The 23,814-nt window shown below is 40.4% G+C and overlaps 2 protein-coding genes, 1 non-coding gene and 1 pseudogene across 5 annotated transcripts; 3 read left to right on the top strand and 1 right to left on the bottom strand.

The window, feature by feature from the left end:
- The first annotated feature begins 333 nt into the window (after positions 1 to 333).
- LOC110534571 (sterile alpha motif domain-containing protein 9) lies at positions 334 to 10,742 on the top strand. 3 transcript variants are annotated; one of them, XR_002475145.2, is made up of 7 exons: positions 334 to 574; positions 1,890 to 2,176; positions 3,609 to 3,710; positions 4,539 to 4,610; positions 4,816 to 4,870; positions 5,086 to 10,272; positions 10,304 to 10,742. XR_002475145.2 is itself a non-coding variant. In XM_021619480.2 (6 exons), the coding sequence occupies exons 2-6, from the start codon at positions 1,917 to 1,919 to the stop codon at positions 10,009 to 10,011; spliced, it is 5,415 nt and encodes a 1,804-aa protein (XP_021475155.2). In that variant the 5' UTR covers positions 334 to 574; positions 1,890 to 1,916; the 3' UTR covers positions 10,012 to 10,742. The 3 variants fall into 3 exon arrangements, 2 of the variants coding, with proteins under 2 accessions (XP_021475155.2, XP_021475156.2); XM_021619480.2 differs by having other exon boundaries at positions 5,086 to 10,742; XM_021619481.2 differs by lacking the exon at positions 3,609 to 3,710 and having other exon boundaries at positions 5,086 to 10,742.
- A 1,560-nt stretch (positions 10,743 to 12,302) lies between these two features.
- trnal-cag lies at positions 12,303 to 12,385 on the top strand. The gene has a single exon. It is a non-coding gene; the product is annotated as a tRNA-Leu (tRNA).
- A 3,783-nt stretch (positions 12,386 to 16,168) lies between these two features.
- Positions 16,169 to 18,783, bottom strand: LOC110534573 (GTPase IMAP family member 9). The gene is given in 3 exon segments (XM_036933969.1): positions 16,169 to 16,998; positions 17,001 to 17,147; positions 17,150 to 18,783. Coding segments are annotated over 3 exon segments (993 nt in total). The 5' UTR covers positions 17,394 to 18,783; the 3' UTR covers positions 16,169 to 16,396.
- LOC118966652 lies at positions 17,656 to 20,936 on the top strand (annotated as a pseudogene).
- The last annotated feature ends 2,878 nt before the right edge of the window (positions 20,937 to 23,814 follow it).

Below are 23,814 nucleotides of genomic sequence, written 5' to 3'. Positions count from 1 at the left end.
CATAGAACTGGTCCACTGGCTCAATTCCCAGACTCCTTGCCTTCATAAAAAAACGAGACAGTCGAGCCGAGAGTTGAAGACGGGTAGAAAACACAAACCACACTTCATAGAAGAAGCTCCTCTAACTGTTTTTTCTTTCTTATTTCATCTCACCGGAGTCAAAAGGTTTTGCATTCTACTTCCTAACATATTTTAGTCTAAGATACAAGTTTCTGAAATATATATCCAAAGCTACCTCCCACAAACCCTGACTCTGCCCTTTGGTTTCCTTATATGGAGATCATGGGTAGGTCTAAAGTATCGGATATCAGATATCAGCCTTCACACCTCTTCAGACGCAGGCTAAATATCTACTAGCTGTGAGCTACTAAATAGACCATGTTTCTCCTGTATTAGTAGCTTCTGGGGTTAAATTCGGCACCTCCTAGGTGCGGCCCAGAATACGTGACGAGTTTAGTGGTTCTTTGTCAAGAATACAGCGGGGAAACGGTTACTGATATTTCTGTGGCTGCACAGGATCTAAGAGCACACCTTTCAAACTGTGCAGATATGAGTGAAGTTAGGACTCAGAGTGGTAAGGTTCTGTTTAAAGTCTTGGATATATTCTGTTATTGTCTACACAAATGTTTTCTAAACTAAAAATACTGCTGTAATTAGTCTAATTATTACAAATGAATGCAGCCTAATTACGTTGAGCTCATTATAATTAAAATAATAATCGTACTGATTATTTCTCATGCAATAACTGAGATTCTGAATGTATAAATCAGACATACTCCGTAGGTGACGAAGGTCCAAGTTTACTCAATAGCGTACTGAAATCAAATGGCTCCTGAGGGAAAATCTTATTTGACGTAGCAAGTCTACAGTACAGAGTTACAGTACACTCCCTGGTATATTATGTGTCTCTGGAATGCAGAAACACAAGTTTTCATTCAGTCTACTCCATGTTCGATGAGGCGATAGGCAATGAATAGGTTTGTTTGCTTTTCATGGTAATGTTTGGGAAGTAAGCCGTTGTCAAATAACCATGACACTATTCAAATCACAAGTTCATATGAGAAGCTGAAGTTCCGGGTAAGTATGGCTGTCAAATGAAATGTACTGCATGTGCAACCACTGCTGAGTCATCGAGGGGAGGTGTCTGATCTTGTATCCCTGGACCATAGGAGAGAGTAACCAGATTTCCTTTATCCTCTTTGGCTATTGTAGAAACTGTATCTTTCTACTGCATGGGAATGCACAGTCTGCCTATTGAAGGTGACACAATATGATACGCCTTTTCTACAAACAACATAACTACCACGTTTGGGAAACAATACATTTTCTACGAGAGTATCCCAAGTGGTTTATATACAGAGGAGAGGTATTAGTCTGTTGTGGTCATATAGGAATGTGTGTTTACTAGACCTGTTTCTCTATGATTTGGACAAGAAGTCCGGTACATTGTTTCAATGCTGAGAGTTTCAGAAAGGGAATGAAGTTAGCGGGAGATTTTGATACACGGTTAAAGAGCATTTGACATTTGAGTCATTTATCAGATGCTCTTATCCAGAGCGACTTACAGTTAGTTAGTGCATTCATCTTATTAAGTTCCTAGGTTTTGACCTTTCTAGGGAGTTTTTCCTAGCCACCGTGCTTCTACACCTGCATTGCTTGCTGTTCGGGGTTTTAGGCTGGGTTTCTGTACAGCACTTTGAGATATCAGCTGATGTACGAAGGGCTATATAAATACATTTGATTTGATTTGATTTGATTAAGACAGCAAGGTGAGACAACCACATATCACAGCCACAGTAAATACACTTATCCTCAATAAAGAAGTTACTGCTAAAGAGCGGTTTTTCGGATCTTTCCTCTCACCCCTCTCGCTTTGTTTTCTTTGTCAGGAACCTGAATGCTGGTGTGGAGACAGGATGAGTGACACCACTGTATCGCCTGAGGGTGCAGAGAGTGGGAAGAGTGAACATATCCGCCAATGGCTGCATAGTAGTCCCACTGCCCCACAGGAGTATAATGAGGACGTTGCAGGGTCAAGTCTTCTCTGCCCTGGTAAACAGGGCTTGGTGGCCCAGGAGGAGAGAGCAGAGTCACCTAGCTGTCTGTCAATGAAGAGTGATCACTCAATGGGTCAGCCAATCAACTTCCACCGAGGACATGGCACAAGGGACAAAAGGTTTGGGCCTGTATTCACAGTCTCAGAGTAGGAGTGTTGCTATAGGATCAGCTTTGCCTTTTAGATCATAATGAATAATATTATATGGACAGAGGGGAACTGATCCTAAATCAACACTACTACTGTGAGACACTTTAGGCCTTTTCGCACAGCAATGTTCTTAGCCCTGGGCTAAGACTGACCCTGGGCTAAGACGGACCCTGGGCTAACTTATCCTGTGTTCACACTAACATGTGTTAATCCTGGGCTGAAATATCCTGGGGACAGTGGGGAGCAGACGTTAGCCTGCCTACATAGCAACCGTTTTTGTTAGCCATAGCAACTAATGTTTTCACACCGATGAAAGTATGTTTTTGTTACTGTAATTTAATTATGCCAATGTGCTTTCATCAATTGAAAGCCCTTAATCTATTTTATGAGAATTTCTAAGATTTCTTGTTTGCATAAAATAGACGCAGACCAGTCTTTCAATAATAGGTAATAGAATTTATTCTCGGAGCGCGCTCCCACTTAATCACGTGCAGCAGTTTATATACAGATAATGACGTCATTTCATTGCTTTAACAGAATCCCCTCCTCTCGACCGGGACAAAGTGAGGTGAAAAGTTCATTCTATCTTACTAACACACTCCCAGATAACTTTTGACGCCTCAACATTATCGATCACCACTGAACTGACAGTTTTAATTAACAGAAAACCTAGGAATGCACTCACTGCCTTATCTATAAAAAAAAACCCAGAGCTAAGTTTCTGTAGGGTCAACCACAGGTTAACGACCTTATCTGTTTACACAGTCCACAACCCATTTGTTTCTTCCTAGTTGGAATGGTGTTCATTAACTTTTATTACTCCTTGTCCGTGTCACACAATCCCTTCTTATGAACTCATATTGTTAATCAGATATAATAAAACAGATTATAAGTTTACTTAGTTACAATTCTATTTAAAATGGGGATATTGTTTATTCATTTATCCATAATAAATCTAACAGTTTTTTTGTCAGGTTTTTGTCCTCAGATGGAAGGATGAAATAGTATAAATGTACTTATTAAAATAGCGTGCAGAACTCATCACAAGCATATGAAAGTTAAGTGGAAATGCAGCTATTGTGATTGGACAGTGAAATATTCTATGCGTTTTTCTTGACCCCCGTTTCACACGGGCTATTTTGGCACCGGGTTTCTGGGTCTAGTCCTACAAAGTTGGACCTAACCCGGCTCCGGAGCAAGGCCAGCTAGCCCTGGGCTAAGGTTGGTGCTAGAATGTGCAAGTGTGAAGACTTGCATAGCCCTAGGCTAAAATCTCAATAAACCCAGGGATAAGGAGACTCGTGCAGTGTGAACACTGCATATGGATAAATATGGGTCCCGATTTCCAACTGTATTTACAAGCTATGTTATAGGGTTAGGGTACTGACTGTATATTTCACAGGGAGGGTGCAGAGTCACCTACATCCAGCTGTGTGTCAATGAGGAGTGACCGCTCAATGGATCCACCGATAAACTACAAGAGAGAGTTTATTCCCAATCACAGGTAATTTATGATTTTCATAATGAGGACGTTGCAATGTGTCAATACGTCCAACAATCGACAAAAGACAAAAGGTCTGGGCCCGTTTTCACAGTCTCAGAGTAGGAGAATTGATTAGTATCAGTTTCGATTAGCATCAGTTTTGGTTAGCATCAGTACTGATTAGCTTCAGTTTTGATTAGCATCAGTTATGATTAGCATCAGTTATGATTAGCATCAGTTATGATTAGCATCAGTACTGATTAGCATCAGTTTTGATTAGCATCGGTTTTGATTAGCATCAGTACTGATTAGCTTGAGTTTTGATTAGCATCAGTTATGATTAGCATCAGTACTGATTAGCTTGAGTTTTGATTAGCATCAGTTATGATTAGCATCAGTACTGATTAGCATCAGTTATGATTAGCATCAGTACTGATTAGCATCAGTTATGATTAGCATCAGTACTGATTAGCATCCGTTTTGATTAGCATCAGTTTTGAATATTATTTTGCATATGGTTTGATGACGGTTGACTGACCGAAAGCTCAGCCACAATTAAATAAATAGATTTTCATCTGTCTGGAAAAGTGCAGCGACTTTTTCCTGTTTCTCCAGTTTAGCATTTTGACTCCAGCACCCTCACTAAATTGGTTTGGGTGTGTGGTACATTCTGCCTATTATCTATTAGATCATAATGATGTAGGGGGACTTGATCCTAGATCAGCACTCCTACTCGGAGACACTTTTGAATATGTGATTTCTAATAGACATCTTGCAGATCGGTAAAAGCGACTGTACATCATGAGCATAGGATTGATTAAAAACACACCTCAATAACATTTTTTGCAGGGAGGGAGCAGACTCACCTACGCCCAGCTATCTGTCAATGAAGAGTGACCAGTCAATGGGTCCATCTTCAAGGTCATTTATGATGATTTTTTAAATAATTTAAAGTATCTAAAGTGTGTCATGTGGGAATTCATTACTATAAAAAAAATAAACTAAATTAAAATGCACAATACCTTGCATGTATGTATAAAAAAACACATTTGAGGTGATCCAAAACATAAATTTGTTTAATTTCAAATGAATGTATTTGCACCTAATGTATTTCCACCAATTGTAGGATGATGACATCAGACACAACACAACTGTCCATTGGTGGAGTGCATGCAACAATGGTATGTTTGCAAGTTTTAAGCTGAAACTCTATGTATGCATTGTACATGTATGTTCAGTGGATTGTTCTTAGTTTCAATAATAATAAGCAATAGGCATTGGTGATTTGGCAAATAAAAAATATAAACTATATGTGCAGGTACAGTAACTGTTAATTGGTTTAAAAAGAAATACAACTGCCTATGGTGATGATCGTTTTTATTTATTGGGTTCTCAGCATACTGAACATCATGGCATGAACAGAGTCAGCAACCTCAGAGAATTCCCACAGAGAATCGAAGACTGGACGAAGGAGCATGTGAAAGAGTGGCTAATTAGTAGCCTCAAACTCCCTGAGGTCGCAACAAAACTTTATGAACAGGACGTGTCAGGAGCTAGCCTGGTTTGCATTGAGAAACAGGACTTGACTGATTTCGGTGTTAAGTTTGGGCCTGCGATTCAAATCATAAAAAATGTAGAGATACTGAGAAACGACTTGGAGAGTGTAGGGAGAAGCATGAGATCCCCTGAGAGTGACCCCTTCAGAAGACAGGAGAGATTTAGATTTAGAGCCATACCAGAAGCTAGGATGGGGTCACATGAGGAAACTCAGGATTCTGACAGTGTGAAATCGGAGTCGGTGGCTCCAAGTCTAAGCTCATCATGGACATCAGTGGAAGAACTGAGACATTCCGGTTCAGATGTTGCATCCCCCATTCTACTGCCAATGGTAGAGTCGGAATACATTCCAGCTTATGGAAATATGGAGGACAATACGAGACAAAGTGAGACGTCCATCTCATCATTTGACCACTTAAGAGAAACTGCTCCAAATCTGGAGAAGAGAATATGTCCCCCACGTCCCTTTGACCAAAACGACCTATCGTTCACATACATACAAAATGATATCCTCCCCCCTGAATCCGGTCCAAGCAATCTCATTGACCCGGTACATGAGTACAAGCTCCTGCCAAGCACAGAGGAAGCCAGTGAGATAGATATTCTGGAAAAGTTCAGCAATGAAGTGTTTCGTTTTTCCGCAGCCTGCATGAACTCTCGCACCAATGGTACAATTCATTTTGGGGTGACAGGCGGGCTCGGACACATGCATGGACAGGTGATTGGGCAAAACCTGCCATCATTCAATATGTATACAGACAGGTTTGACTTGCATCTCAAGGAACACTTTGGAGAAGAAACAAATATCGCAAGATCATGCATCAGACCTCCAAAATTCTTTCAGGTTCAACGTCTAGATGGCGCGACTTCAGACAAGTGGGTGATAGAAGTTGATGTTGTCCCAAGTTATTCACAGACTCAAGAGAAGCTTTTCTATACCTCAATAATACCTGAACAAAATGGAGAAGAATACAAAACTGAATGTCTGTTTATTCGACAAGGTCCAAAGAGCATCAACATTCTTGCAGACAATAATCCCAGAAGTCTACAGGAGAAGATGAGAGGTTTGACAGAGGAAGTCAAATGTTGGTCATCAGCACGCAAGTCAAAAGAGGAGAGCAACTGTCAGCAGCCCAACCAAAACCACCAAGGTCAGAGGCTAAAACAATTGATAACTCATGGGAGAGACACACTTGAAAACTCATTGCAAGTTCTAGTTGTCACAAACAAGTGCCACCCCAGTCAACATGAACATTTGGGTTTTTTGAAAGAGATGAAGTTGTTTGCAGTGCTCGAGTTTGACCCAGAATCTGACATGAACGGGACATGCAGTTTCTACAGAACAGATCGCATAGCGAATCTTCATTACCCTCGAATGTACAATACTAATGACAATGTCTCCAGTGTTATCGGAAAGCTGAACTTGTTTAAGCAGACAAGCTGGGTCTTTTGTAATGGTCGAGCAAATGAGGTCAGTGAAGCAGACAGACCTTTCAGTACCAGTGAATGGCTGAAGAAACGTGCTGGAGAAATCAGCGATATGGTTTCATTTCTCTGCAATCCAGACGTCTTGTCGAAAGACAGATTACTTGTGGTGTTCATGCTTCACTCAGGAGTCACTGACATCTCAAGCCCTATACTTGAGGCCTTTTGTGCGATCTATCGCACTCTTGAGGGTGAGGATAATATGCTCTGCATATGCAAAGATTCCAATGTATTCAGTCAATGGAGAGACATGATAAACACTCGCTGCAAAGTGGATATTACTAGTAAATGTATCTACGAATTGAGCCTGAATGAAATCGACTGCACCATCAGGAAAATCAAAGAACCCCAGACACGGTCCTCTAGGAGATATCTGCCATCTTCTGGCTCCAGTTCAGTCCTCCTGACACAAAAAGACGAAGAGCTGATGACCGTACTTGATATACTGAGTGAAAATGAATGTGAGAACACTGAAATTGAAACCAAAGACACTTTTGAGGAATTCAAGACCAACACGGAGGAGGACTTTTACAGAGGCGGACAAGTGACTTGGTGGAACTTCTACTTGTCCGAGAGGCCAGGTTGTCTGCCATTCATCAAACGTGACAAGTATGAGGATCTTCACAACCTGATCACACCTACAGAGAGGTACACATCGCCATGCATAATAATAAACCTCTTCCATCATCCAGGATGTGGTGGAACAACACTGGCCATGCACGTGTTGTGGAACTTGAGATGTAAATTCAGATGTGCCGTTCTGAAAAACACCACAGCACAGAACAGTGAGATCGCAGTCCAAGTCACACACCTGCTGACCTGTGGCAAAGAGAAGCAGTTGAGTTATTCTCCTGTTCTACTCTTGGTGGACAACTGGGAGGACGTTGAAGACCTACAGAGATGCATACTAAGTGCAGCCAACGAGAAGAAGAAACCTGACACTCTGATGGTCATCATACTGAACTGTGAGAGATCACAGATTCCTGCAGAGAGCTCCAGAAACAGCCGACTTGACAATGTGTTCATGATCAACAAGCTCTCCACCAAAGAGCAGAGCTTCTTTGAGGTGAAACTGAAAGAGCTCAAAGGTCACCATCAAAAACCTGAAACGTTCTACGCCTTCATGATCATGACAAACAATTTCAGTGAGAAGTACATCAAGAATCTGGTGCGAAACACCCTGAAAGACCTTGACACCTCCAGAAAAGAAGGACAGCTATTTTCACTCTTAGCTTTGCTAAATACATATGTGAATGGCTCCTACATGGCCCTGTCCCTATGTGAGGATTTTGTGGGGATTAGGAATGCTCTGTGGGGAAAAGAGACACTTGAGGACAAAATTAACCCATACTCCACGCTACTGATCCGCTTCAACATTGAAGAGCACGGCACTTATCAGGCAGTTCGGTTTCTACACCAAATGATTGCAAGTAATTGCCTCAAAGTCCTCACCGGAAAGCACAAGCTTCAACTGGGGGAAATAACAACCAGTCTGTTACACTGTGACTTGCTGTACAAATCTGGCATGGGTAAGGACATCCTGGTTCAAAACATCCAAAGTATGCTGATCACGCGGCAACGAAAGGAACTTGGACATGACAAAGATACACTCTTCTCTCCTTTGATTGAAGACATACAGACGGATGAGGGAATCAGCCAAATCAAAGAAGTTCTTGTAAGAGCAACAATGAGATTTGACAAAAACGCAACTCTGCCACAAGCTTTGGCAAGGCATTTCTATCTGAAAGAGAAGGATTATATATCTGCTCTGCAATGGGCCAAGGATGCACAGCAGAAAATGTACAATTCTTACATTGCAGACACATTGGGACAGGTGTACAAAAGCCACCTGAAATATGAAATTGAACGTGCTGAGGAGCTCACTCCAGAAGGGTTAGACAAATGCCTAAAATTAGCATTTCAGGCCACCAAAGCATTCAGAGATTCACAGGAACTCGCAAAGAAGGACGAGCCAATGGATTCCCTTGATCTGCCCAACAGAAAGAGGCAACGAACCTACAACACATCTGGGTATGTCGGTGAAATGGAAGTTTCAATGATTGTTTTTGATATCATCAAAGATATTCCTTTTTTCAAAAAAAGTGATGCACTCCAGCGAGACAAAATGCTGCAGTTCCTCAAAAACCACTTGCCAGTGAGTGATTTTCATGAAACAACAAACAGTACAAATTATCAATTCATTGCTGTTCTGTCAGACCACGAGAAATTCCTGGTCTCTTTGAAGCCACGGCTGAAGGAGATGTTCAGTTTTTTTGAGAACTACTTCACATACCTGAAGCCAAGGTCAATTGAGAAGGAGACAGCAGAGGACAGAAACAAACGAAAAGTATCAGAGCTCTTCAAGAAGTACATTCACATCTTCTGTTCCTCGGGAGAAGAGAGAGCCTCCGAAAGGGCCAGTAAACCAAAACTGAGTCTCCGGCAGGAGATAGAGGAGCAGCGAAACTATTTGGAGCAAAAACGAGCAGATTCATTTGCTGGTCTTCTCCAGTATCTGAATGAGAAGAATGGGAATCAAATTGAATTAATTCTGAAGAAATTGCAGTTCATTGTTCAAAATTCTACACGGAAACTCATGGCTGATCGGATCAATTTCATCCTTGCAAACATTGTTCTTCACTGCGTTAAGCAAAGCTCAACATTGCTGAAGAGGTACGAGGAGCTGGTCTCCCTTCTCAACGAGGCACTGCAAGAAGAGGGAACCAATTCAAACTGCACAGAGCTGTACTACCTCTCAATGTTGCTGATGTGGCCAAGAAAGGACAACCTGCTTGAGAGCACCACAACGTTCAAAAACATTGGCACGTATGTCACTTCATCGAAAAAATCTTTCCATCGTCGCTTCTCCCACATGTTGCCGGCGAAGAGTTGCATCGCACATTTCTACCTCGGGAAATCAAGAGGACTGAGGAGAATAATTCACAAAGGCAGGCTTGATCAGTTGCTGTACAAAGAGGGACCCAAAACATCACACAAGAAGGCCTCATCCAAAGATAGACCCCCAAACCCGCATCAACTGTGGCAAAGTGGAGCAATATGGAGGGATCCTGAGATACAAAACCTTTTACAGCGGGTCAAAGGCAAAACGGAAAACGGTGATATTTATGTTTACTACGGGGGCAATTTGAAAATCTCAGTGCGTCCAGTATACCTTGGTGGAGTCCGGAGTGGATGCAGTACGGAGGAGGTCTCCTTTTACCTTGGATTCACCATGGAGGGACCCGTCGCTTATGACATAAAGTATGAAAATGACCGGTAAACAGCTTACCATCAGGCAGACTGAGTAAGGGATGCAAGCGTTTGCACTTAGGGAAGGCAAGGCTTCCATTGAAGTTATATAGGCCTAGAGGGTTTGACTGGGGTGAATGTCTGTGAACCAGGACAGAATCACATTAAGTAAGATACCAGTGTGCTCTTGTCACTGTGTGAGGAAACCCAACCTCAACCACCTTGATATAATCAAAGCAGAGAGAACAGGTGTCGGGTGACATTCAGCAATGAATCATTCATGCTTTTAGAGGTGAAACAATGAATCATTCATGCTTTTAGAGGTGAAACAATGACAATCAATCTGGCATCAGAATGGATTGTAATGTCTCTAAGTCCCTGTAATTTTGTCTCTTAAATCCCTGTAATTTTATCTCTAAGTCCCTGTAATTTTGTTTCTAAGACCCTCTAATTGTAACATACAGTACTACACAGTAGCAGACCAATGAACAAGGATTGTAGACCTATAAACCATTTGCAACTATTCAATGCTTAAAACATGTTTTATGGTTTTGCATTGTGTTTATTGAAACTACGGAATGATTATTATGTTACAAGGCATATTGACTTTCTGCAAGTTATGTATCTTCTTCAGATGTTTGTCTAAATACATTCAATTGCGTGGTTATTTGAAAGTATATGCTGCATTATTTACAAGAGAAAAGAAATTAGGAGAAAACCTATTGTCAATGTTTGTTAATGGAATAAAGAGAATTGCATACTGTATATATACAGTATATACCTGTATATAATTGAGGATATTTTTCCCTGAATGTTCTGTAAAACAATTATGATTCTATAACAAAATGTTACCTGCATGTCTTGCACCCTACTGAAAATATTTTAATATGTGACACTTTTCAAATCAAATCAAATCAAATCGTATTGGTCACATACACGTGTTTAGCAGATGTTATTGGTCACATACACATGTTTAGTAGATGTTATTGGTCACATACACGTGTTTAGCAGATGTTATTGGTCACATACACATGTTTAGTAGATGTTATTGGTCACATACACGTGTTTAGCAGATGTTATTGCGGGTGTAGCGAAATGCTTGTGCTTCTAGCTCCGACAGTGCAGTAACATCTAACAACATATACCCAAAACACACAAATCTTAAGTAAGGAATGGAAATAAGAATATATGCAGATATGGACGAGCGATGTCAGAGCGGCATGGACTTAGATACAGTAGAGAAATATAGAATTAAGCAATAAGGCACGAGGGGGTGTGGTATATGACCAATATACCTCGGCCAATATACAATTTTGAACCTGGTAGTGTGCCAAATTAATATTCATAACCTACAGTAAAGCACTGTTTGATTATGTTGTTGTTGTGTTTAATTTACCAGAACATGTTTCATGTGCCACTGGCTTTTCTATATCTTACCATCTGCCAATGTTCAGCTGGAAAACTATACAAAATGGCCATCCCTGGAATATACTGGTCCTGATCAGTAGGAATGTTATTTTTCAAATAGAAACACAGCAGGCAGATAGAGACTATCTATCATGATTTTATTAAGTTGCTACAAAAAAAAAAAAAAGGATTTTGCTCTGTTTTAGTCACTGAAATAGTTTTTCAGAATAACTGGTCTGACAGCACCCTCTACTGGACCAACACAAATCACACACTGTCAGTGTGGGGCCGATTACGTGTTAACTAGGTATTCTTGTGATTCTTTTTTTTATACAATAGGATCCCCCAAAGAAGTGTGTGAGGGGCTGATTGTGAGAATGTAGACTTTCTCTCAGTCAAGCTGTCCAATACAATAACGGTTGTTGTAGACAACATATAGTGTCCGTATGCTTGTGTACTTACTGTATCTGTCTGTCTGCCATTTTCTCACATTACAACGTAATTAACTTCCAAAACCAATGTCCAGAAAAGCGTTAAAAGTTCCCAAAACTATAGCCCAACAGACTTAGCTAGCTACTGCTACTCCTTTATAGCCACAAGACAGCAAGCAAGATATAGTAATAAACATGTATTCTAAAGAGAGATAGATAGCTAAGAAAGTAGGCTATTTACCGGATATCTAAATGAACGCAAACCAACGCAAGGTTCGCTATTATGAAGGCATTTCTTTATAAAACATAATGAATAGCAAACGTTTGGCGTGGCTTTATGCAATGGTTGCGTAAACCGCGGATAATGTTCTTCTTCATTTTTCCAATGTATTATAATTTTAGTATTCCCCACAATACTTATAGTTAAACGATCTACAGTAAACTGTCAGGCTCATGTACTGGTAATTTGAGTTCATTCCTGTATGTCAGGATGGCCGAGCGGTCTAAGGCGCTGCGTTCAGGTCGCAGTCTCCCCTGGAGGCGTGGGTTCGAATCCCACTTCTGACATTAATTTTTGTAATGTAGATGCAACATGCCTTTCTTTGTAACATATTTATATTCAACAGGAAATGAATGTCAGAAAATGTTGTTCAGTGTTATAACACTTTGACCCAAAAATGAAAGGTACAGATCAACCATTTTACTTCTTTAAGGTTTTTGTTTCCTTACATTGAAAGCAGTCTATGACTGTGAATGAGTCACTGCAATACACACTATGATTTGGTAAACTAACCTCTGCACTGATTTTGCAACATGTATAAATGCAAAGAGAATAGTTAAGCATGGTGTTGTGCCAATAAATTATATATAGACTAGATGACTTATAGGGGGCGCTGTGTTGAAGCCAACATGCCTCCATCTTGGCACTCCCCTTGTTTGTAATTAATATTTTGGAAGCTATAGAAATGCATTTATTAATGTCTACATTTGTTTTTGCCACATGTATTATATTACAGACACCTAAATGCATGCTTTACAATTATATTATGTGAGGTAAACATACATATAAAAAATCTATATATAAAAACATTTAAAAATATATATATATTTATTATATTAGTAATGTTACTATCCCCAGTACAACAAAAAAAGACTTAAAAACATGTAATTTTGTCCTGAAACATTTAAAGCTGCAAAGGGTCACTTTTTTGGGTGACCCTACAAAATTCAGACAGAAATTTTAGTTATAGATCTGTCATTATCATTGAAATCAATTCTAAGAAGCTTAGATCTATGCTATGTGCACAATTTCTATTCTTCCCATTCTTAACTTTAATTTCTGCATCTTTTACTTTTGATTTTCTTCACCAGCTTCAAACAACTGAAAATACAATATTTTTGGTTATTGAAAACATATTTCACAGCTGTTTCGATGGTACAATGACTCTCTACGCTATACTTGCTTGTTTGATCACAAACTTATATTAGGCAAACCATTAGAATTTTTGCAACCAGGAAATGGCAGAAAAACTTCTGCATAATGTACCTTTAAAATTATCTAGGCTATTATGATGTTTTGAAGCCATTCATACACTTTTCACGTTGCATGTACACACATACATAGCTAATTCAATTGATAAATGAAATAAAACGTCACGGTAACTTAGCCCAGAGTTTAGATTCTACGATCAGTGTTTATTCATGGATGCAAAGGGAAGCCAGGCATTCCCCCGCAATAAACATACAATTATTTATCCCTGTCTCTCTGTTTTTCATACTTTTCCTTCAATTTGCAAGAGGCTGAATGTATCTCACCAGAGAAAGCATCAGAACGAGCGAAACAAAGGCCATCTTGCTCTGTATGTGTAGCCCGATTATCGGATGCTGTCTTGACAAAAAGAGTATGACATTGTTGCCGCCCGTAGCATTGGATGCAAGGGAAGCCAGCAAGCATTTGGCCTCCCCTGATTAAAAAAATAAATAAAAAATGATAACCAATCAGCGTTGAGCTAAACTGAGTGAGCTCAACTGTGAATGGCTCTAGCACACAAAAAAAGGAAGCCAGTTTAGATTTGGCTTTATCTCTTTTTAACGTTGTCCTCCAGTGGCTAGCTAGCTAAAATTGTCCCTTTCTTAAATTAACAATGGATTTAAATAGGGATTTGGAGTTGTGATTTTACTTAATTCTCCATACTGGACAATGATTATAACAGAGATTCGACATTCGATCCAACCATAAATTCATACATTGTACATTGGCAAAGGGCAGTCTACAAAACCTTGTGTACTCTGTTCATAAGAGATTTTAGTTTTGTGAACAGAGAACTGCATGGAGGTCGAATGTTTCTTCGATGACAAAATTAGCAGAATGCTTCTCCCACTGCCGGACACTGGGCTTCCTCTGGTGAGTGGAAATGCCAAATGGATACTTCAGATTTATACATCTGGTGAACCGTCTGGCTCATTGCTCTACCTGTTCGTGTGCTGTATGAGAGTCATAGACCGTTTTGGCCACATGAAAGACAGGAGGATGTCTTTGGCATTTCTCTACAAGTATGGTGAGTCAACATGTTTTTTCTACTTGCTCGCTCGCACGCACGCACGCACGCACACAATCAGTGTCATGTACAGCCACATCATATTTAGCTAACAGGAATGCGGCAGATACTTCATGTTTTTGATGGAAGACCAGGTGTGTTGCATTTAGGCAATCACTGACCTGATCAATTAGCTGGTATGGTGCCTCGTTGGAACAAAATCCTGCTGGACCTGAGAGACTCCAGGAACAGGGTTGCCTTCCCCTGGTCTACACGAAGGGACTAGTTAGGGCTTGTTTTTGAACAGGGACTCTTTTTTCTACGAGAACCCTTCTTCTACATGCAAGGCACTTCTGATTAGCGTTGTTACTGTGAGTATCATCATTTGGGAATGACCAGCTTTAATAAACGGTGTTGTGATAATGTGTTATTTAAAGAAAAATGTCCTCCCTGAATAAAAACAAAACATTGAGTGGAATATCTGCTCTTTGTCTTGAAATATCATCCATCACATGATAATCTATGGTTCTAGTCAATTCAGTTTAATTCAATTCAACTGACACTGCATCTGTTCCTCCAAATGTGGCTCCTGCTGCATGAGACACCCAATCCTGTTCTTTTCAGTTTTTCATGTTTTATTGTGTGTAGCTGATGTGTAGTCTGGTAGGTGAGCCCCCTTTAGAACTCACAGGCAACAGTCGATCACCATTCACATTACCAGATAGTGACAATGTCTCTTCTACTTGACAGCCACTACTTCCGTTAAACATCTTCATAATACACAAACAGTACAGACACTTCAACAGACAGTCCAACTTTCTGGTGGCTGAACCCTAACCTTCTGGTGGCTCAACTCTAACCTTCTGGTGGCTGAACCCTAACCTTCTGGTGGCTAAACCTTAACCTTCTGGTGGCTGAACCGTAACCTTCTGGTGCCTGAACCATATCCTTCGGGTGCCTGAACCATATCCTTCGGATGGCTGAACCTTAACCTTCTGGTGGCTGAACCCTAACCTTCTGGTGGCTGAACCCTAACCTTCTGGTGGCTGAACCCTAGCCTTTTTTGAGTGGCTAAACCTTAATCTTCTGGTGGCTGAACCCTAACCTTCAGGTGGCTGAACCTCCTAGGGGCTCCAACCCCTAGGTCTCCAACCGGTCATATATACAGTGGGCATATTTAATACATCCAGGCTTTCTAGGTCCATTCCCTTCATTCATATTCAGCCTACGACCCTCACCTCCTGAAGATGTCAGAATGACTGGAAACAGCTACACAAACTTTGCCTACCTCGTTTTTGTGTACTGGTTCCTGTTCCACTGATTCGGACTGTGAATTGTGGTGAAACATGCAAACTATGCCAATTCTTAGGTTCCAGGTTCTGGTACAAATTCCAGCTTGACTCCAAAGAAAGCTTGATTTATTTGCCACACTGGGTCATACAGCTGCAAAGACAAGATATGAAGACACAAGCACAGACCCCCGTTCTGTGTCTAGGATGAACAATCAATCTTTGCTGCTGTGAAGGTGGCGTTATAGTTCCAGCTCGAGTCCGGTGGTTCGCCACGCATCTCACAGGTCTCCTTATCAGTCACGAGAGGCCTTGAGGGAGTCAATCACATAAGCAGAGAGAACACTTATTTTGATTCTAAGAAATGATGAAATTCCAACATTTTAAGAGAATATAATGACATACATTTTGAGAAAATATTATTTAAAACATATTAAGATATAAGACAGTGTTATAGGACAGTAATGTATGATCTATCAGCTCTAACACATGGCTCCTATCCCAACCTTATGGACAGACCTGTGCTTACTTCCCTCTGGCCAATACCATTTCACATAGATCATTCGATCTAAACATATTAAAACATGTTCAAGTCAATTAGTCTGTTTACAGCAGTAGTTACAGATGGTGGAAGTTGTTTGACCGTCAACCCTGGAACAGGCAAGATGAAGAGACACTAAGCGAAAAGTCAGAAGATGTACTGATATCCATGTCCAATTACGTTGAATATCTAAGCAGTCAAGTCAAATAAATTATTTTGTATCATATACAGCAAACATTGGTTTCAAAAACACCTCTATTGCTCCTGCTACACCTCCTACTATTGCACCCACTGCTGCACCAACTGGTAATGCAATAGCAGCTCCAATAGCAGCTCCACCTGCAGCAGCAGAACCTACAACAGCAAGATAACGCCCAGCTGTATTTCTTTCAGCTTTCTCTCGAGCCTCTCTTTCATGTTTTTCTCTCAGCTCCTTTCTTGCTTTCTCCAGAGCCTCTCCTTCAAAAAAATTATTCAGTTTCTCATCCTCTCTGTTTCTCTTCTCTTTGTTCTCTCCAAGGATCCTGTTCTTCTCCTCTTCAATCGCTCTCTCAGCCTCCTGGAACATCTCCGTGGTGTAGTGGCTTCCTCCATTCATCTTCACCATCTTGTTTATCTTCTCAAGCAGCTCAGTGACCTGGGAGCGACTCTTATCTTTGTTGTTGGAGACATGAAATCCCTCCTTGCATTGGTCAACTAAGCTTACTACATTTTGTGTTCCAGACACTAATTCTTTAATCGTTACATCCTCAAGGAGGTTTCCATGTGTGAAGAGAACAATTGTGTATTTTGATGCTTCAGCACTGAAGAGTGCTGAATCATTTGCACTGCTTTCTGCTCTTCTTCAGTGAATCTTCCCAGCTTGATCACAATCAGGAACACATGGGGACCAGGAGAAGAGAGGTTGACGCACATTGTGATATTTTCTATTGCTTCCTCCTGTGTAAACTTTGTGTCAAACACCCTGGGGTGTCAATAACAGCCACACGTTGCCCACACACCATCTCTCTTTCCTTATCAAAGTCTTTAGTCACAGAGTTGGAATGTGAATGTGATTTTAACACTTTCTTCCCCAGGATGGTGTTTCCTGCTGCACTCTTCCCAGCTCCAGTCTTCCCCACCAGCACAATCCGGTTCTCTCTTGGATAATAAGGGAAAGTTGTTGCTGTATAGTGTTTTTGTTGTAAAATCAGCTGTTCACTGTTCATGGGAGGCCCATGAACTGGGTGAAATTAAAACATCACAAGTCAGTTGTATTCAGCAACTAATCAACACTGCAGAGGACATAGCTGAGATGAAAATGCTTCATCACATGTATTTATTTTCAAAGACACAACTAGGCATATCAGACTTATGGTTGTTGCACCGACAAAACTGGGAAGTGGAGAAATATTAAACGTATGGAGATTAACAGTAGTGTTCTGACAAGCACACAAATGACGCTGTAATTTAGCCCATTCCTTGTCTGGAATGATAATTGTGGTAACCCGTAACAAAAATCAAATAAAAAAGGTAGAACAGCCCAAATCAGTTTCCATCACTGTATTGTACAGTGAAATTAAGACAAAGTACTCAGCAGTCATGTTTGGGTTTTGGAATGCTGTCAAGCTCTTACCAGGTCTAGTGTTCCCAACCAGAGCAATCCAGGTCTCTTTTGGATCAGAAGGAAATGTTGCTAATGTAGAGAGAAATGTGATGTTGATGTTCTTTCTGTTTGGGCATCTTATAGAACAGCTACTAATGCTATATTTTCAGTCTCACATTGTTTCTTAGACTTACATTATTGGTCTATAAAATACAAACTCTAAGCAAATTAACAATGACATTATCTACAGGTAACTTCCTAAATAAGCCTACAGACTAAGTTTCCACATTAGGCAAATATGGCAGCAGTCTCTTGCTGCCTTGGGTAGAGCACCAGTTGAAAAAGTGTAATGTAATCGATATTGTGTGGGACACATAGAGAGAAGATCTCTAAAAAAAAAAAATCTACGAGAGAGAAGCAAGGAAAAGGCATCTGAAAGAATGTTGGGGAGAGAACCAACTTCCATGTAAGTTCTCTGACTTTAAGAAACTGGATACAGACATCATTGTCCTCCTTGCTTGTCTGCTCTTCTATTTTACCAAGGATAATCCAACCATAAAGCCATGGGTTCACTTTTAGTATGGGGAAAAACAACCAGATTTGAATCAACACCATCTACGAGAAGCTTGGAATGCGCTAGAATTTGGCTTGGTCAGGCTTATATTTATTTACAGGTTAGGATACAACCTCACAGTTTCATGCGAAGAGAAAAAGTCATTTCCAGAGGGGCAATTCCACAGAAACAGAACTACGCTTTGACTCCGTTTTTTTCACTTAGAAAATATATGCCAAACAAAAACAATTTAAATCAAAGTTGAACAAACAACATAACCTGCTGAACAAGGGCTACTTTAAACAATGTCTACTGAAAAATGTACAAAAATGAATTTAGTGGAAGAACTATCATTCCAAGATCTTTCTTTCTTTTTACTATTTGCTACTTTGTAGATAAATAATAAAGACATAAAAACTATGAAATAACACACATGGAATCATGTAGTAACCAAAAAGGGTTATACAAATCAAAATATATTTTAGATTTTAGATTCTTCAAAGTTGCCACCCTTTGCCTTGATGACTGCTTTGCACACTCTTGGCGTTCTCGCAACCAGCTTCATCTGGAATGCTTTTCCAACAGTCTAGAAGGAGTTCCCACATATGCTGAGCACTTGTTGGCTGCTTTTCCTTCACTCTGCGGTTCAACTCATCCCAAACCATCTCACAAGTGGGTTGAGGCCCTTACACAGCCTGGAGGTGTGTTGGGTCATTGTGTGTTGAAAAACAAATGCTTGTTAAGTGTGCCTTGGATTCTTAAATAATCACTGACAGTGTCACCAGAAAAGCACCACCACATATTTTTTTATTTTTTTTATTTATCACCTTTATTTAACCAGGTAGGCCAGTTGAGAACAAGATCTCATTTACTACTGCGACCTGGCCAAGATAAAGCAAACAGTGCGACAAAACAACACAGAGTTACACATGGGATAAACAAGCATACAGTCAATTACACAATATAACATCTGTATAAAGTGTGTGCAAATGAAGTAAGGAGGTAAGGAAATGAATAGGCCATAGTGGAGAAGTAATTACAATTTAGCAATTAACACTGGAGTGATAGATGTGCAGATGATGATGTGCAAGTAGAAATACTGGTGTGCAAAAGAGCAGAAAAACAAAAACAAATATGGGGATGAGGTAGGTAGTTGGTTGGATGGGTTATTTACAGATGGGCTGTGTACAGCTGCAGCGATCGGTAAGCTCCTCTGACAGACGACGCCTAAAGTTAGTGAGGGAGATATAAGTCTTCAACTTAAGTGATTTTTGCAATTGGTTCCAGTCACTGGCAGCAGAGAACTGGAAGGAAAGGCGGCCAAAGTAGGTGTTGGAAAGGCGGCCAAAGTATGTGTAATGATTCTAAAAAGGAACACATGGATTAGACATTTATTTTTGTACTGTGGCCTTTATTTTATAAAAGTAACATGTAGAGTTTTATTGGTATTTGATGGTAGTCAATGTAGCAACAAAATAATTATGACAGAAATACAGACTCGCACAAATTTCAGACCTGAGTTTCCATAACGTAAAATGTATCAACCCCTTCAAAAATGTCCATTAATTAAAATCCACATTACATTTCACATTTCCTGTTGCTGTAGGAATATTTTCCTGTTGTAGCAAACTTGCTCAAATGAAGATCTGTACAGGCAATGCTCACAGATTATTTTGTGCATTCCATAAAGTACAGCTTTGTGTCAAGAAGTGTGAAATGTAGCCGTTCCTCAAAATGTGACAATGTGTGGTACATGAAGACTAGACCTCTTTTAAAAAGGTAACAGCCGTGTCCATTTAATCCAACAGAACTCCAACCACAGACACAAAAGGAGGTCTGCATTGTTCTGGTCGGGAAGACTGGCGCTGGGAAAAGTGCATCAGCTTTAGAATCAAGGGTTTCCTCTAATTCTCTGACAAAAAAAAACTGTGAAAAGGAAAAAGGGAAGGTGGATAGGCAAAGTGTAGCTGTTATTGACACCCCAGGGTTGTTACATACTACATTACCCAATGAAGAGGCACTGAACGAGATCGCTCTGTGCATCTCTCTCTCTCTGCTCCTGCTCCCCATATGTTCCTGGTTGTGATCAAGCTGGGAAGATTCACTGAAGAGGGGCAGAAAAACATGGAGATGATTCAGAGATTCTTCGGTGATGAAGCATCGAAATACACCATGGTTGTCTTCACACATGGAGACCTTCTTGATGATGATGGTGTAACAATTGACAACTTCCTGGGTGAAAATCCAAGTTTAGGAAGTTTAGTTTTCAAATTCAATGGGGGATATCATGTCTTCAAAAACAAAGATCAGAATCCCTCCCAGGTCCCTGAGCTCCTTGAGAAGATAAACAAGATGGTGACGATGAATGGAGGAAGTCACTACACCACTGAGATGTTCCAGGAGGCTGAGAGAGCGATTGAAGCGGAGAAGAACAGGATCCTGAGAGACAATGAAGAGAAGATACACAGAGAGGAGGAGAAACTGAAGAAAGACAAAATGAAACAAGAGGCTCACAAGAAAGAGCTTAAAGAGGAGAATGAGAGGATCCTGTATTGCATAAACCTGTCCAATCCTCTCAGATCTCCACCTGGCTTACAGGAAGGGGCTAGTTAGGGGTTGTTTCTGGACAGGGGCTCTGTTGTTTCTACTAGAACCCTTCCTCTACATGCAAGGCTCTTCTGATTAGCTTGTTACTACTGTAAGTATCATCATTGGGAATTACCAACTTTAATAAACTGTCATGAAGATTATTTGTGTTATTTAAAGAACATGCCCTGAATCATCTGACACGTCCTCCACCATCCCTCCCTTCTCCCTCCTCCTTTCATCCTCCACCATCCCTCCGTTCTCCTTCCTCCTTTCATCCTCCACCATCCCTCCCTTCTCCTTCTTCCTTTCATCCTCCACCATCCCTCCCTTCCCTTTTTCTGGTTTTGTCTAGTGGGTCTAGCTAATATGTATGTTTCTAGCAAATTACCAGACTCTTTCAAGGTGTAATATTGTGAATATTTCAAGTGAGGTGTTATTGACACACACACACACACACACACACACACACACACACACACACACACACACACACACACACACACACACACACACACACAGTTAACTAATGTATTTCCTTTTTACATGACCCTAGATCAAGGCTTTCGTACTATCACACAAAAACCCTTAACTCAACCCTTTCACATCACTGCACAACCAGAGTCAAATATAACCATATTTTTCTTCTTCTTCAGTAAACTATTTGTTTTCCACTTTGACCCAGAAAAGAAGTGCCCTCCCTTCCCTTATTGAACATTATCACATGGAACTACAGTGTAACTGTATCCTCGTGTAATGTTTGATGAGTAGAACCAAATATACTCTATCACAGTGTATATCTCTATCTAGTGGAAACTATGGAGAACTACAACATGTATGTTTTTTAAACATAGTCAGTGGGCGTGTGTGTGTGATTGGGGAGTTCATGGGGACACTGGTGGTTGTATTGAGAGTAACAAGGGAGAATTATTTTTATTTGAACCATTATTTAACTAAGCGAGTCAGTTAAAAACAAATTCTTATTTACAATGACGGCCTACCAAAAGGCAAAAGGCCTCCTGCGGGGACGGGGCCTGGGATTAAAAATATATAAAAATAAATACAATATAAATATAAAACACACATCACAACAAGAGAGACACAACACCACATAAAGAGAGACCTAAAGACAACAACATAACAAGGCCGCAACACATGACCACACAGCATGGTATCAACACAACATGACATCAAAATGGTAGCAACACAACATGGTATCAGCACAAAAACATGGTACAAGCATTTTTGGGCAAAGTCAACAGCACAAAGGTCAAGAAGGTGGAGGCAACAATGCATGGAACAGTAGTGGAGAAGTTGGAAAGTTTTAAGTTCCTTGGCATACACATCACAAACAAACTGAAATGGACCACCCACACAGACAGCGTGGTGAAGAAGCCGCAACAGCGCCTCTTCAACCTCAGGAGGCTGAAGAAATTTGGCTTGTCACCAAAAACACTCACAAACTTTTACAGATGCACAATCGAGAGCATCCTGTCGGGCTGTATCACCGCCTGGTATGGCAACTGCTCCGCCCACAATCAGTTTGCCCTCTGGAGCGCCTTATAACTGCCATTCCAGGACACCTACACCACCCGATATCACAGGAAGGCCAAAAAGATCATCAAGGACAACAACCACCCTAGCCACTGCCTGTTCACCCCACAATCATCCAGAAGGCAAGGTCAGTACAGGTGCATCAAAGCTGGGACCGAGAGACTGAAAAACAGCCTCTATCTCAAGGCCATCAGACTGTCAACTTCTCTGGGATATGTGGGACGGTAGCGATATGTGGGACGGTAGCGACCTCACCAAGAGCCAGTGAAATTGCAGGGCTCCAAATTCAAAACAACAGAAATCTCATAATTAGAATTCCTCAAACATACAAATATTATACACCATTTTAAAGAGAAACTTCTCGTTAATCCAGCCACAGTGTCTGATTTCAAAAAGGCTTTACGGTGAAAGCACACCTTGCGATTATGTTAGGTCAGCGCCTAGCCACAGAAAAACATAAAGCCATTTTCCAAAGAAGGAGAGGTGTCACAAAATACAGAAATAGCGTTAAGATTAATCACTAACATTTGATGATCTTCACCGGATGGCACTCGCAGGACTCCATGTAGACAATAAATGTGTGTTTTGTTCGATAAAGTTTATCTTTATGTCCAAACACCTCATTTGAAATTGGTGCGTTATGTTCAGAAATGCATTGTCTCAAACAAACATCCGGTGAAAGTGCAGAGAGCCACATCAAATTACAGAAATACTCATCATAAACATTAATAAAAGATACAAGTGTTAAACACACAATTAAATATACATTTCTCCTTAACTTCTCTGCGCACAGATCCAGTTAGTGGGATTAAATTAAACAACATACAGCCACAGCGCTACATAAATAGTCATATTAAACATTCCTGATAATAGAAGTGGCTCACGTGGTTCAAAAGTCTAGAATCTTGATAATCCAACTGCGTTGTCAGATTTAAAAAAGGATTTACTGCGAAAGAATACGATGCGATTATCTGAGGACAGAGCCCCATACCAAAATACTATTTCAACCAGCACAGGCTTAACAAAATCGAAATTGCAATAAAATAAATCGTTCACCTTTGACAATCTTCCTCTGTTTGCAATCCCAAGGCTCATTGTTACACAATGAATGGTCATTTGTTTGATAAAATCTATTTTTATTGCCTTAAAACATACAAATTATTATATCACTATGTAAGGCTATTTCACTGACAACGTGAATGATTAACAATATTAGGTTGTTAACACGTTTGTTTCTTTACATAAATAAATGGACACAAAAAAAGGCAGTGTATAACAACATTTCCCATCATGCATTGCTTCTGAAATGCTGCCCAAGGCTGTAGCAGAGAAACAGTGGTTATACAAGAAA

Source organism: Oncorhynchus mykiss, chromosome 10 (genome assembly GCF_013265735.2).
Source record: "Oncorhynchus mykiss isolate Arlee chromosome 10, USDA_OmykA_1.1, whole genome shotgun sequence".
NCBI classification, from domain to species: Eukaryota; Metazoa; Chordata; class Actinopteri; order Salmoniformes; family Salmonidae; genus Oncorhynchus; species Oncorhynchus mykiss.
This window is presented reverse-complemented; position numbering and strand designations above follow the sequence as displayed.